The sequence below is a fragment of the Peromyscus leucopus genome, chromosome 10 (genome assembly GCF_004664715.2).
Source record: "Peromyscus leucopus breed LL Stock chromosome 10, UCI_PerLeu_2.1, whole genome shotgun sequence".
Classification (NCBI taxonomy): Eukaryota; Metazoa; Chordata; class Mammalia; order Rodentia; family Cricetidae; genus Peromyscus; species Peromyscus leucopus.
In genome coordinates, this window is record NC_051071.1 from 70,624,746 (window position 1) to 70,641,337 (window position 16,592).

Sequence of the window (16,592 nt, forward strand, 5' to 3'; positions counted from 1 at the left end):
TGAATTACATGGTAATGTCAGAGTCTTTTTCCAATTCAGGAACAATGAGCGTATGCACAAAACAGTGATGATAGTACAGATGAAAAGCTCTGCAGTTTCCAAAAACATTTCTCCCATCATGGCTGAACGAACCGCTGCATTGCAAGTAGGGAACACTAGATACCAGAAATAACATTCGGATGATAAATCAGTGATATCAAACTTTGCCTTCTACATTCAAAAATATGCCTTCTACCCTTTTCACATCTATACTACACCTCAGCTTTTCTACACTAGTTATAATGTCTCTGCCAGCATCTTTTTTGGAAGTTTAAAGAATATGTGATTTACTGACATGGATTGCCAAATAACAGAACATCACACAATGATTCATTTTACAATGGATAATTTTGGGCTTTACAAACAATAATGATTCTCCAGTGTCTACTCATCATGTTGAAGTAGTCTACCAAAAACTAAACTTGGAATGGAGTGTGCTATAGGCAATGGTACTATTAACAGTTTTACTGTTGTTATATAGATCATAGAAACATATAATATTGCTGACAGTCCATGCAGTAAGTTATTCTGCTCTATTCATAGTTAGAATAGTTAGGTCCAGACTTCAATGGTTGAAGATAAGATGAATCATCAGGCTCAATTATTATTAGGCACTAAATTTTTCCCCTTCTCCCATTTACATGGAAGCCCATGTAAAGTATGTGACTATACAAAGATAAGGTATTTAAATATGGGAAGTTAAAATAAAGTCATCAGAATGATCCCTAATCTAGTATCACTCTATACTATGGAAGATCAGAACACAACACACAGAGAGAATACTTTGTGGTGACCAGGTAAGAAGGTTGATCTACAAGCCAGGGACAGAGACCTGAAAGAAGTCAACCCGCTAAACATCTGGAGGCATTTACCCTTCAGAATTGTGAGACCAAAAGGCTAATGTTTATGCCAGTCACTTGTAATATGCAGTAGTAATATTCTTAGAAAATGAGTAGCCTGACTTGCTGGTAAATCTTTTGTATTTTTTTCTTTTCTTCTCTTTTTTCATTCTTTTTTGGGGGAGTGTGATTTGGGTGCTGCTGTAATAAATGTACTAGTTTGCAACTGGAAGAAAATGCTTCATTCACTGAATCTATAATTTGACTATTGAACCATAGGACAAATTAATTACTATATTAAAAGGAGTAATTGGCTTGGGTTATTATGAGGAGCTAGGATTGCTATTATATAATGGAGACAAAGAAACTGTGTCTGGAACTTTGGAAATCACTGAGAGAATTTTTTTTTCAGGATTCTGGGCTTTCTGAATAGCCTATTATACCAACCAGGGTCGGAAAAGACAAGACAATCAGGATCTCAGACCAATCAAGGATGGCAGCATGCCGCCAATCAAACAAACAGGCTACAAGGTAAAGTGACCTCCAGGGGTACCAGAGAAGTGAAAGGAGGATGATGGAGATGAATATCCTTTACAGCATCATGTATAATTACATCAGCCTGCTTCCCCAGTATCATATCATTTTAGGCACTCTGACTAGTTAATTTTTACAGGAATGGTTATATTGATATAGTTGTGTGATTTGTGGGGCCCAAAGCAAAACTGAAGAGTGATGGCCTCCTTTAAAATATAATAAGAGCAAAAAAAGTACAAAAATAAAATCAAGCACTTTTATTTCTCCCCTCAGGTCTGTCTTGACTGTTTAAGACTATTTCTTAATTTGATATTTGATGTTGTGCTACTTTTGACAAAGAAATAACACGAGACAAGTACAGACCTTCATAGACCTGTGGGATGCTAGGTGTGTCCTTCTAGCTATTGGAACAGCACAATATGCATGGGAGGAAAAGATTGGGGGAATCAATTTACCTTTTTGTGGATTCACATCCCCAACTCATGTTCACTAGATCATCATCTATAGAGCCTCAGTTCTAATATTGGGAAGTATTGGGTATCTAAGGTGAAGACAAGCGGTGCTCTCGATTTTGACAAGTTACTGGTTTTAGTCATCAGTTGTCTCTGTGCTGTGGCAAAATACATGAGAAAGGCAACTTAAAGGAGGGAAGCTTTATTTTGGCTCAATTCCATGATGGCTTGGAAGTCATTATATCAGGTGTGAGGCTGCTGGCTGTACTGCGTCTACAGTTAGGAGTCAGAGGGATAAACAAAGGACTCAATAAGCTTGCTGCTTTTTATTCATTGTTAGGTCCCAACCCATGGAATGATGTCGGTCATAGTTAAAGTCAGTCTTCCTACTTCAACTAACCTAAACTTGATAATCTTTCCTGGCAATCTAGAAGCACGTCTCCTAGGTTATTTCAAATGTTATCAAATTGAAAATCAGTATCGACCATCACACCAGCTAGTACCCTGAGTGCCTGAAGGATTGTTATGGTGGTATTTTATTTGTACTGAAATGTGATTTTCATTGTATGTTAATAAATAAAGTTACCTGGGGGTCAGAGCTATTAGAGCCATAGCAAGAGCTTGGCGGTGGCGGCGGCGGCGCACGCCTTTTATCCCAGCACTTGGTAGAAGAGCTAGGTAGATCTCTGTGAGTTCAGGGATACAGCCAGCATTGGAGACATACGCCTTTAAGACCTGGAGGGCTGTACTTACAGGCAGTGACAAGGCAGTCATGTGTTTGGGTTTACAACCAATGAGAAGGCAGAACAGAAAGTCTATTTTAAAGACATACACACAGGAAGTAGCTCTCTTTCGGGGAGGTAGGAGCACGGCAGGAGGTAAGATTTTAGCTCTGAGCTCTGACCTCTCGGCTTTCTCTTTTACATTGGTTCTGTGTTTCTTATTTTAATAAGATGGTTGGTTACATCTACAGATTGTTGCTACTATTATATTCTACTTCAAGACATTGTGGACCATCATATCCATTGACAATCCTCTTTAGCTTTATATACAGTCTGCATGGTAAGAACAAATTGGTTCTCATCCTCCATCTCCTACCCTCCATTGCCTACCCCTCATCCCCAGTTTACTCATGGAGATATCATCTATTTCCCCTTCCTAGGGTGATCCATGCATCCCTCTTTGAGTCTTCATAGTTAGCTAGCTTCTCTAGAGCTGTGGGTTGCAGTCTGTTTATCCTTTGCTTTACATCTAGTGTCCACTTATGAGTGAATATGTACCATGTTTATCTTTCTGAGTCTAGGTTACCTCACTCAGGATGATACATTCTAGTTCCATCCATTTGCCCGTAAATTTCATGATGTCATTATGTTTTACTCTGATTATATGTACCACATTTTCTTAATCCATTGTTCAGTTGAGGGGCATCTAGGTTGTTTCCAGATTCTGGCTATTATAAATAATGTTACTATGGAGATAGTTGAGCAACTGTCCTTGTAGTATGATTGAACATTCCTTCGGTATATCCCCAAGAGTGCTATAGCTGGGTCTTGAGGAAGATTGATTGCCAATTTTCTGAGAAACTGCCATACTGATTTCCAAAGTGGCTCTATAAGTTTGCACTCCCACCAACAGTGGAGGAGTATTCACCTTGTTCTACATCCTCTCCAACATAAGCTGTCTTCAATGTTTTTGATCTTAGCCATTCTGACAGGTGTACAATGTTATCTCAGAGTTCTTTTGATTTGGAACAGGGATGGAGTGGGAGAGCAATGATAGAGATAACATATAGAGGGAGACATCATGGGGACAGGAAGAAATCAGGTGCTAGTGAAGTTCCCAGGAATCCCCAAGGATGACCCCAGCTTAGATTACTAGCAATTGTGGAGAAGGTGCCTGTACTGGCTTACCCCAGTAATCAGGTTGGTGAATATCCTAACTGTCATCATAGAGCCTTCATCCAGTAACTGATGGAAGCAGATGCAGAGATACAGAGCCAAACATTAGACTGAGCTCCAGGAGTCCAGTTGAAGAGAGAAGTGGGATTCTATGAGCAAGGGCACCAAGATTGTGATGGGGAAACCTACAAAGACAACCAAACCAAACTAATGGGAACTCATAAAATTTATATCGACAGCTGTGGAGCTGGCATGGGCCTGGACTAGGCCCTCTGCATAGCGAGACAGCTGTGTAGCTTGATCTGCTTAAGGGGTCCCCTGGCAGTAGGATCAGAACCCATCCTTGGTGCATGAGCAGACTTTTTGGAGTCCACTACCTGTGATGGGACACCTTGCACAACCTTAGGCAGGGGGAGAGGCTTGGATCTGCCTCTACTAAATGTACCTCCCTATGGGAGGCCTTAACTTCTGGTAGGAGGGAATGGGAGGGTTGGTTGGGAGGGGGAGACTGGAGGGGTAGAAGGAGGGAAGAGGGGATCTTTGATTGGTATGGAAAATGAATAAAACTTTTTTTTCTTAATAAAAAATAAAAAGGACAAATTGGGATGATGTAGTACATACCCTCCAGACTTAATGTGACATAGTCACTAAAGCAGGGTAAACTGGTAGCAGTTTATAGGTACCAAAAGTCTGTGGACCAGTTTGAGTAGAAAGAGTCAGAAACATTCTAACACTGTGAAACAGGCCCCCAACACTGTCATCTCCTCCCTAACAATACTAGATTGTGTCCTATGAATCTATCAGATGTCATTTTGTAAATAATAGAAATCAAATATATTTTTAAGAGAATTTTAAGATGGTAGGGACAGAGCATTAATACCCAAGTATCATGCAAATATATGTACTCTAAGACTTTATAGGTCACAGGTCAGTGTAAAGCTCTCTGAATTTGGGAGTGTTGGATTTGATAAGTCTTAGTAATACAAGAAGCAGATACAACAAGTATTTGTTCTGAGATATATTCCCTTGACCTTACTAATGTTATAAGTAAACATGGTGAACAATAAAAGCAGATAACTTTATTGCTTTGTACATCCTTACTTTCTATTTTGAGACTTCTGAAGAAACCAAAGGATACACAAACTTGTTCAACACTGAAAATGTACGTTATATTAAGACACCTGGAACTTTCTTTCAATCATTCTGACATATTTAATGATAGACAAATGCAGTCACTCCATCAGCAGAGTCGCATTTCTTTGAGGTATTCACAAGACTCATTGAAGAACCTCATAGACATGGAATCCTTGATTTTCACAGGATTACCATACAACATTTTCCTCATTTCACCTTTCTGTCTTCCCTATGGTGTTATCTTCCAGAGAAATCTCACAGACTGGAGTCTTTTCATCAGGCAGTGATTTCAGAAAATGCTAATTAAGATGCAAGTGGGGAAAATGAGTACTGCCTACAGTGCTTCTTCCTTTACACACTTCAATCAATCAGTACACGTCAATCATTCATCATTGCTTTAGGAAGAATTCTTAGTGATTACATGAATTGGTTAGTTATGAATGAAGCCCCCAAGTTTGATAATACTTTTAGAAGGTGAAAGAAAATATTTGAACATGAAAATCTCAATTTCCAAAAAACTGGAGATCTTAATTTGCTTATTTAATGTTGAAAAATTCTTTTTAGTTAAAAAAGTTTTTAAAAAACACATCTATTTTATGTTCAATTTTTATGCTTATTTAGGCATTTGGGGAGAATATTAAGAACACCTCTTTAATTACAGATGAATAAAGAAAAAAAGCAATATTTGGCATAAAATCTGCCTGGTGGTAATATAGTTATAAACTTCTAAGCTCAGTGATGTTTTGGAAGATTTGATTTAAGTCTGTCTTTTACAGTAAAAACTTTGTCAATAAAATCTGTGCTATTTTTTCTGATATGTAAATTTTAACTTTTCTATTCCATTTTCTGGTGCTTTTCTGTGTGAACATCAATGCTTCATATTTGAATAGTCACAGGAATCTGAATTGAGCTCATTTGGCCTTAATACAAGGTATAATATTTGGTTTTTTTTGTCTTTATTCAGAAAATTTGACTATAGAATGGGCTCAGATACATTAAGTGGATTATACCTGATCCTCAGGGTAATGCTTTTTAGTACTTATCACTGTGAAAAGCTTCTTATTCCACATATCAGACGGATGTTCCCCATCCTTCCCTCTTCCTAAGCAAACAACATTAATTCATCCACATGTCCCATTGCTACTACCTCTTTTAGTCTTTAATGATTCACTCTTGTCTATATTATTTCTTATTCTTTCCACTATTTCTAAGTCCTTCATCTGCCTTATCCTAGTTGGTTTTCTGAGCAATTCTGTCTTGCTTCTTTCCAGTCATATCTGATGCAAAGCACAATACATTGCTGTCTCTTCTTGAAACCCATGCACTCCAATAGAACTGGTAGGCTTGACAGTCTGTAAATGTAAAGTCCAATAAGACTACTACTAGACATTTGTTCCTATTGGATGCTTAAAATGTGGATTAAACATTTTAATTTTAATCTTATTTTATCTTAATTAATTTGAAGTGAAAAAGATTTGGGTTTGGAGTTTAGGTTTCGGAAAGATTTACCTGAAGTTAACAGTTAGCATTGTAGTGTGGTCTAAACGTAGAGTTCTCCCATGGAGCTGAGTATTGGTCTCCTCTTACCGTTTTCAGAGAAAGAATGGTAGGAAAGAGAATGGGTGGTTTCCTTTTCTGGCTCTTGGTTGTTGTGAGGAATAACCACTCTGAAAGGCTTCTTATCCCACATAAGTCAGTTAAGGAATGATGGATAAATGTAAACAACTTTCTTGGCTGGTTGTTACTGGAGGTCAGTAGACAGCGAAAATAAGAATATAGAGAAACAAGTCACATTACTAAAGAAACCAAGTTACCTTAACTATAGGAATTGTCATATTCGAGTCAGAATGGAATAACTTTGCAAATGGCATGTCCCTGTCTAACAAAACTTGAATAGAAATGTATAGCTGGGGACTATCACATGGTACAGTTCAACTCCAGAATGGAAACCCTCTATAGATGGTCTTTCCATCAGAGATGGACTACCATACTTTACTTGACCCTTAAACTCTGTATGTTACTTTACTATAGAGCAATCATTTCGTTAGTATATTTTACTCTGCTGATAGTGGTTTCTTGGGAGGCAGGTATCTCATCCTGAAAATCAAAATAGTAACATTCACAGAAGTAAAATTCAAGAATTTCCTATTCCCATCTTATCTTTTATTCACAGAAAAGTATCCCCCAATAATACCACACTCTTGGAAAAATAGTTGGAAAAACGTCCTCCTTTCATTCTGTTTTTTCCTTGCTCTTCCTTGGAAATTGATTGCAGAATCATAGTGCTCTGTCCTCACTGGACCACAATATATGTATTGTCATGAAGACTTATTTTGACTAAACACTAGCAGCCAAGTTGTACATATGCATGGGGCTAGGAAATATTAGAGAGAAAGCCATAGAAAATTTAAAGCTCCCAATAGCCTTCCACTTTCTTCTATGTCTGAATCTAATTTAGGAGATTAGCCAGAATCTTTTACATGAAGAGTATGTATCTCTTGGTATCTCTTGACACCTGATATCATCATTGGAGAGATAATTTGATCAAAACACAGACTCAACAATTTTAAGTGAGGAGGAAAAAAATATTATTCTTCATTTAGTGGTCAAAATCAATCTGCACTAGTTCATTCACTAATACCATCACACACTCTAATTTTGGACTTGTACATTGGCTTCATTTAATATGGACTTGACCCTCATTGGTTTCTGATATCTTGACAGAGTGATCAAAGTAGTATGAAGGAATGTAAGAGTGGGCTACTGAGATATTTCACTGGGCAAAGACACTTGCAAACAAGCCTAGAGGGTAGAATTTTTTGGTGATATTTTATTTGTATTCAAATGTTATTTGTATGTTAATAAATAAAGTTGCCCGGGGGTCAGAGCTATTAGTAAGCCATAGGAAAGCAGAGCAGTGGTGGCTTATGTTTGTAATCCCAGCATTTGGTAGGCAGAGCTAGGTAAGTCTCTGTGTGTTCAGGGATACAGCCAGTATTGGATACACATGCCTTTAATCTCAATACCAATCATAGAAAACCTGGAGGTCTTATACAGACAGGCCATGACGAGGTGGTCATGTGGTTGGGTTTACAACCAATGAGAAGGCAGAACAGAAACACTATAAAAAGTGAGACACACAGGAAGTGGTTCTGGTTTGGAGAGGTAGGACCACCGCAGGAGGAAGGGTAAGGTTTTCGCTCTTAGCTCTGACCTCTTGGCTTTCTTCTTTGCATTGGTTCTGTGTTTCTTATTTAATAAGATGGTTGGTTACATCTACAGAATTTGATCTGCAAGATTAATATAGTGAATCTTATTCCTGTGGGCAATCAACATCTTTCCCAACCCATTCCTCTCATTGTCCTGTGGGTCCATAAACAAAGTGGCTATAGTAATAAAAATGGAGGCTATGTATGGGCTCAACAATTAGGTCTTCTACTCACCAAAGATGACCTTGCTAAAACTGTTACTTTATGCCAATCTTCCAACATCTAAAACTAACAATGAGATCCCAAAATAGTGGCATTTCTAAGAGTTGCCAGCTAGTGACTAGATAGCAGGTTGACTACATTGTACTACTTATATTATTGAAAAGATAGTGTTTTGTCCTTACTGAAATACTTATTCTGATTATAGATTTTCCTTCGTTTCACTTAATGATTCTTCTAAAGTCACCACCACCATCCACAGACTTAGTGCCTGATACACCATGGTTGTGGCATTCCAACCAAGGACATTGATTCACAGTGGGCTCATGCCCAAGGAACTCACTGTTTTTACCATGTTTCCCACCATCCTAATGCAGTTGGCTTGATTGAAGAGTGGAATGGAATTTCAAAGTATCAATTAGCTAATATTAGTCTGGAGTGTAGACAAACTTTCTCATTGGGACTGCCTGCTCTCAAATAATGACATGGACAATTTTTATTAATTGTGAAATCTAGCCTTAGCTTAGGCTTGTTCCTAACTAGCTCTTATAACATAAATTAACCCATTTCTATTAATCTACATGCTACCACTTGGCTTGTGGCTTTTTACCTCTCCTGTTGTATGTCCTGCTTTCTCTGCAAACAGCTGGTGACTCTCTTGAATGCCTACCTTTTTCCTACTACTTCTTCTCTTTGCCCAGAAGTCTTACCTCTATACCTTCTGCCTAGGTATTGGCCATTCAGCTGTTTATTACACCAATAACAGCAATATATCTTCACAAAGTGTACAAATTTCCCACCACAGTGGAGGGTTTGGATAACAGTTCTCCAGAAGGTGGCACATGCTTTGAATATGCATCCAACACGTAGGAATGTTTCTTCTATAACCAGGAGTTATGGGTCCAGAAATCAAGAGGTGGCAACAGAAACATTTCTCTATTTACTTTCATTCTGAGTGATGTAGAAAAATTTTGTTTTGTGTTACTGCAATCTTGTGCTTTGTTGGTCTACAAGTTTTGGCTGGGGAGAGGGATACTTCTTCCAAAAGACACAACAAACCTTCTATTAAAGTGGAAGCTCCTGGTCACTTTGGTCTTCTGATGCCCTTAGGTGAACAGACGTAGAAAGTACCAACAATGTTAAAAGAGCTGATTGATCTAGACTACCAGGAGGAAATTGGAAAATTGGTAGGAAGGTGTGTGTGTGTGTGTGTGTGTGTGTGTGCACGTGCGTGCGCGCGCGCGCGCGCACGTGCCTGGTGTCTGCAGAATCCAGAGAAGTCCATGGAAGCCCTGGGATGCCCTGGGATGTCAGTTACGTTATGAGCTGCCAAACCTAAGTCTTCTGTAAGACCATCAGATGCTCTTAACCTTGATTCATCTCTTCAACTCTCATAATATTTTAAACACAATTAACTTTGAAAAAAATTAGAAGGATAATTTAACAGCACAGAACTCTGTTTTTCCCTGGGGAAAAAAGTCTCTTTGCCCTATCAATTTCATGTAGTTTATTATTTTGATATGGTAAAAGTAAAACTTTACTTGATGTTTTATGTATAACTGAGTCAGAATGAATACTAAGAATTTTCAAAAATCTCAAAATACTTATTGATCTTTGAGTTTGGAAGAAAATTGTCAGCAAAACACATGTGAACCTGCAATTTTTAAAGAACATTAGTTATTAGCAGTCAAAACAATGAATATTTATTAAAAATATTTGAGGTTGTAGTAAGTCACCAAACTGGGCAATTGTTTTGAATTAATTGAAGAAATGATGACCTCTACCACAAAAGTATCTGAACTGAATTGTTAGGCCTGTATGAAGAACGACAAAGCTGAAAATGATACCACAGAATGAATACACTAGCATATGATCAGTGAGACCCTGGAGCCTGCACAAAGGCTAACACTTTGATTGGTGGAAACGTAAAATTCACTTTTTCCTTGGTGAACCTCAGCTCTGTCATTAGTTAAGGGAGTCAACAATATGCATCTCAAATGTAAACATGAGAATTCCCTCTGCAGAATGTCTTCTTCATTAAGCCTTTGTTACCACATTACTCCAATTTTGTCAATAGTAAATAAGAGATTGGTAAAATTGTTTTTAAATAGTGTCTTTAGTTCTGTAGTACATTAAGAACAAGGTAAGTCTAAATGAAAACCACTCTGAGTAACGTATGAGAATAAATAAATAAAATCCTAATAACAGAATTTTATACATCAGCATTACTTACGACTATTATATAAGCATAGTATGTCATTTTTTATGTTGAAATGCACAAATTACAAAATGATTCTGTGGTGATATTTTATTTGTGCTGAAATGTGATTGTATTTGTATGTTAATAAATAAAGTTGCCTGGGAATCAGAGCTAAAAGCAAGCCATTTAGCAGAAGTCCGGCAGTGGTGGCACATGCCCTTAATTTGATCACATGGCAGATAGAGTCTCTGTGTGGTTAAGGCCAAGGCCAAGCGGTGACCCAAACCTTTAATCCCAGTACCAACCATAGGGACCTGGAGGTCTGTATAGACAGGCAGTGATGAGAAAATTATGTGGTTGCGTTTAGAGGCAATGAGAAGGTAGAACAGGCAGGCAATAAAAATACAGGACACAGGGAAGGATGGTAGTGAGTGATAAGCTAAAGGCTATTTGCTAGTGCTCTGATCTCTTGGGCTTTTAACTCTGTCTTTGGCTCTGTGTTTCTTATTTAATAAGACCGTTTAGAATTTCATCTACATGATTCAATCTACAGAATAGATATCATTTGCCATTTTAAATGACCACTATGATATAATACAAAATAAGGAGCCTTGCTTCTTAATCCCCTTCTTGTAGGAATGTTCTCTTCTTACATTGTGATAGCAGAAATGCCTACCAATAAGTGGTCTCAGCTTGATGCCAGTTACAAAAATGGCCCCCTTTATAGATGGTACAAATAGCATATACTTTTCCATTTTTATTTTTTGTTGTGGTTCATGTTGTTTTGTTTTATTGTTTTTCCTCAAGTGAATTTTGTATTATATTGTCATCATGAATTTAGGTCATTTTCTACAATCTTAGCTTACATGGAATATGTATATAATCACTTTTTATAAGTTAGAAAATAAAACATTTTTACCAGAATAAAGATCCTATGCAAAAGGCTATACATTTAAAATCTTAGGAAGGACCAAGTAGGACAATCAGATTTTACTATATTCAAAGGGTTTTTATTTTCTGAAAAAATATAAAATTTAATATCTTACACTACAAAAACATGTACACAAACTGAAAGCACATAGAGATGCAGATGGGAACCAATACAAAAGTGCTCATCCTTCCTTGAATTCACTCTGCGGCTGGGACACAAGACATCGTGATGCCTACTGAGGAATCGTATAGGCTACATAAATGTCTCTGATTTGCTGGAAACCAAGAGATTTTTTTTATAAACATTAACAAAGGACAGAGTCTGGCTTTAGTCTCAGACAATTACAAATGCATTATATATATAATATATTCTTTTAAATAATTAATTGCAAAACTACAGTAGTCTAAATATTCACATACAGTCAACCACTCAAACTTCAGTGAATACAGCACCCAGCTTGAAAAGATGGGACATTATTTTTTGCCAACTTTACTTTTTTCCAATAACATTGAGAAAAGGAACTTGAGTCTGGTTATAAACAGACATTCTTTTTTTTTTTTAATAAATAGCAGCTTATTCTAAGTGACAATTACGTGGTCATTCTGAATAAGAACATTCAACCATTGATGTATGAAAAGACTCACAAATTAACAAGAAATGAGAAGAAAGTTCTTATCTATTTCTTTCCTGATACATTGCTATATAATTAACAGCATAATAGAGGAAAAATATTCAATGTAACCAGCTGTGCTATAGCATTGAAAAACTGATGACTTATTTGAGCTATCAAATTTCAAATAAAGCTACCATTATGATTCTGTTCATTCACTCATCATTATCACCATTGCCATCTTATTGTCCCTATTTCTTATTTACATTGAGGTTAAACATCTGGCAAAGTTTAAACAAAGACTATTTATTATCACATTTAATTTTCCCTCCTAATTTTGAGAAAGAACAGAATGAAAAAGAGATATTTTCTACTATGCACCATCATATACCTACTAAGTCTCTAACAACTGACTCTCTTTGCCATCTAATGTACCATTACAGCCAAAACACCTTCCAGAGAAGAACATTTCTCATTGTGCTTCTGAAAACCCACTTCAACACACATACAAATATCTTCTTTACAGCCTTTTGCTTCCACATAGAATCCAAATAACAGACATGCAAATGCATAAGTGTTCAACGAATAGTAACAGCTCCACTTTAACATGAAATGTGAAAGTTTTATCTCTTTTGTTACATAGTGGTTAGAATCATTTTATAAACAGAGCTAAGGGTGTTTAGCATTATTTGTGACAATTCCAAAATGAATAATTCTAGACACATTTAAACTTTAATAAAATATTTCTATGTAAATTGTACAATGATTGTATTACTTTAGAACACTGGGTTGCTCAATAAAATACAGGGATTAAAAAACATGCACGTTACAGATTTTAAATGGTGAAAATCAGTATCTTTACATTTTACATATAATCAGTACATTTCAGAGATAGTAATTTTTTTGTCAGAGTACATGCTAGTGAATGGCATTATTAGATATAAATCATGATTGATAAACATAGTAACCGAATGACTTCAAATAGAACCAGTCAGTTCAGAGCAATTTCCTGTTGTACCACCTTACAAAACAGTTACAAGTCATTTTACAAATCAGTTACATGTGTGGAAATTACGGAATCTGTACTTTATTTTCTGGGAGTTGGTGGGTAAGGAAATGAATCCACCGGAAAAGAATTCACACCATCAGGATTTGCCAAGTCTAGTGCTGAGTGGCAGACTCACTACATTTCACGAGAGCAGACTCCTCCCTCTGTTCCACTTCTCACATTTATAGATGAGATTGGCACTTTTCAATTGGTGACATATCCAAGGGTGAACAAATATTTTAGAAAGGCATTCTTTCCTCTTTAGCGGGGCAGAGCTTGTATAATTTAAAAGTCTCTTTCTTCTAAAATCATATTGGCATTCCTTAGAAACTTTCCACCAAATTGAGATACGGATGAAAGCTGTGTGACCATTAAGCATTCCTTCTGAATTACTTTCCCAATGTAATACTTGAATGGCAAAGGAAAAATAAATTTGATTCAAATGAATTTATATTCTGTTGTGACAAAGCTGAAATCATCACTCCAACAGCCAGCCACTTATGTGTAAGTGGCCCACCTTAATCTCTGAACACACAGAATTGAAAAACAATTTGGAATGTATTGTTTTTATGTCCCTACAGTTGTGGCTTATACAAGCTCTAAAATGTGAATTTGTAAACTTTTTTGTTATGAAGTTCTCAAAATTACTTTATTACTAAGATTCAAATAATTTTTCAAAATTCAGTAGAGTATAATAAAATCAGTTTTTTGATAGGGATGAGTTTTAATAATTTTGTGTTTGTTTAAATGTATACATGCATCTTTCTTAATAATGATATCTATCTGTGATGTTCAATGTGACAATATTAAACTACTTCTTTCAATTCTGAAAATTTCACTAAACTAATAGAGATTTCTTGAATACAGTGTGGATCTACAGTGGTCCATGCCCCGTGTGGTTGTTTTGATCTTTCCTCATTCATTAGCAAAGAGCTATTTCATTCTTTAAAAAGGATGAGAAAGAAATAATGAAAGAAAGGAAGAAGGAAGGAAATACGGAAGGGAGGAAAGGAGAAAGGGATGGAGGGAGAGAGGGAGGAAGAAGCCTTCTCCCTAGCTGTTTTTCTTACATGGGTTAATATTGATGTGAAACATATGCTTCCAAGAGCAAGGACCACCACTCACAAAACACTGGTATCTCCTCTTCAGATCTCACTTCTCTCATATGCTTTTACCAAGGTAGCCCCAAAGTCCTAATATAAGTTCTCTGCTCCTCAAATATCACGCACCATTCTCCTGATTTTATTAAGTGTAACAACATAAATATTATTTATGTCAGTATGACACTCACTTTTTCAAACATTTCAGCAAATTGCGTGAACTTTACCCCAAATGAGAACCCTTTGTTGGTGTAGTTTATAGAATACACTGAAGGACTATCATATATTACTTAACAAGTCTAATTTTTAAATATTTTACTTTGGTTCTTCAAAGTATTCTCAATATTATGTAATGGAGGACAAAATATAATTTAAAAATTAACAAGTGATTATTAATAAAAAAAAACTTAAAATTCTGAGTAAAAAACACTTTTTTTTTTTCATTTTTTACTGCTGTCTTAACATCAAACTTTTGTAAATGAGTCACAACAGGAATGATTACAATGATGAGCACAAAGGGAGCTGCTGAGTACCCCTTGTCTGGACAGTAACAGAAGCCAGCACACTCCAGTCTCTCTCCATCCCACACATATGTGCCCTTTGTGTCAACTTTGTTTGAGAAAATATTTTCTGTAACTTAGAAAGATGAAATTTCAGAGAAGGGTGTGAGATAAATGGCTAGAACTCCTTTGTCAGAGATAGTAAAAACTGTTTGTAAAAATCCAAAAGGAAATTCATCTTAGAGATATTAGCTGTTTACATAAACTAATTAGTTGCTTTCAAAATGAGAGAAAGGACATCAACTTGGACTGGATTTTTTTTTCTACTGTTTCCTATTTCTCTTATTCATGTTACAGCCTGGAACACCCTTTCCTGTATGCTGCCAAAATTAAAACACCATCAAAAAGGCAAGCAGAACAGTATTGTATACACATTCACACACACACACACACACACACACACACACACACACACACACACAGACACACATCCAAGGTTAGTCAGTTCCTGGGCATATTGCAAACTATACAGTATATACACATTTATTATCTAACAGTCTCCAGAAGAGCAACTACAAGTAAATTATATAACACAGAAAAATAAATATACACCCTGTATTGAACTTTTCCTTGACCAAGCAACATGTTTATATATACTATTTTCTATAACTTAACAACATGTAATTACATTTTAAATTACACACTGTTTTTAAGGAATAATCTAATCATATTGCTCTTCAATACACTTATTTAGACAATTAAGACTTGAAGTAAACGTCAGTGAAATGCAGCTTTTCTTAGCCCACACATGGCTTTAAAACTTTTCCTTTCAAGTAGATCCCTGGAAGTTTTGAAAGGGGCTGCCTTAACAGTCTATAAAGGTGCTGTATCTTGATATATTTCATGTACAAGATTCAGTGGAAATAATGGGGGAGGATTTAGTTATTACTTTATTATAGGATGCTTATCCCCATGTTTTCACTCTATGTAGTTTACATTTGATTCATGAAAATGAAGACACTAAGAGGAATAAACGGAGACTTTAGGAAAATATTGATTACAAGTTCAATGACTGAGACGAATGCCTCCAAGAGGTTTAGAAACCACTCTTTTCCCTTTTCCCTTATAATTGTGAAAACAAATCTCAGGGCTGTTTACAAAGTGCAGAGTAGTTCGCTTGAGGAAGTGACCCATGCGGAGGTCACACTGGCACCATCCCATTTACCAGCTGCACCTTCATCTCTTGAAGGCTGCTCATGATCTTCTTCTGGTGACCAACCAGAGTCACTCCCAGGCGCCTCAAATCCCTGCATGAAGAAAGCACACATTGGATGTATGTATTGAGTCAGTTTGTAGCATACCTCAATAGATCACGCTGGCAAAGGGGCAAATGTTTTGCAAGAATTAATCACAAAATAGTGACAGTTTTAGATATTCACAGTCCAGTGTTCAGGTTCTAAAACTTAAAAAAAAAAAATCTATTTGCAGTCAAAGAAAATGTACACGTTTATTCCCGTGGATGAATATCATCATCTAAATGGTACATAGTGGTGAAAATGAATGTTTATATCTTACCAATAAATTTTAAACTCAATGGGTACAGTTTCATTGAACAATATTGACAGTGTGATCCTAAAACAATATCAAATATTATTTTTGCTAAAAGAAATATAAAATGTAATTTAAAGTTTTATACCTTGTCAATTGAAGACTAAAGTCTTCAAGAGACTCATTCATTCTGTGCAGCCCTCATACATGACAGACAGCCTTACACAATAATCATTACAACAGTGCTTTTAGAACAATGTTTTATGTCTTTTTTTTTTATTTTGGATTCAAAGTGCCAGAGTTTCACCTTTTACCAAATCAAGCATCAACT

The 16,592-nt window shown here is 36.3% G+C and overlaps 1 protein-coding gene across 6 annotated transcripts in view; it reads right to left on the minus strand.

The window, feature by feature from the left end:
• Positions 1-12,003: 12,003 nt before the first annotated feature.
• The window catches only part of Epha5 (EPH receptor A5), a 353,466-nt gene continuing 348,877 nt past the window's right edge, over positions 12,004-16,592 (minus strand). For all 6 annotated transcript variants that reach the window (XM_028893691.2, XM_028893555.2, XM_028893477.2 and 3 more), the window contains one exon: positions 12,004-16,020. In XM_028893691.2, the coding sequence (XP_028749524.1) occupies positions 15,915-16,020 (106 nt within the window). In that variant the 3' untranslated portion in view covers positions 12,004-15,914. The remainder of the gene's footprint in view (positions 16,021-16,592) is intronic.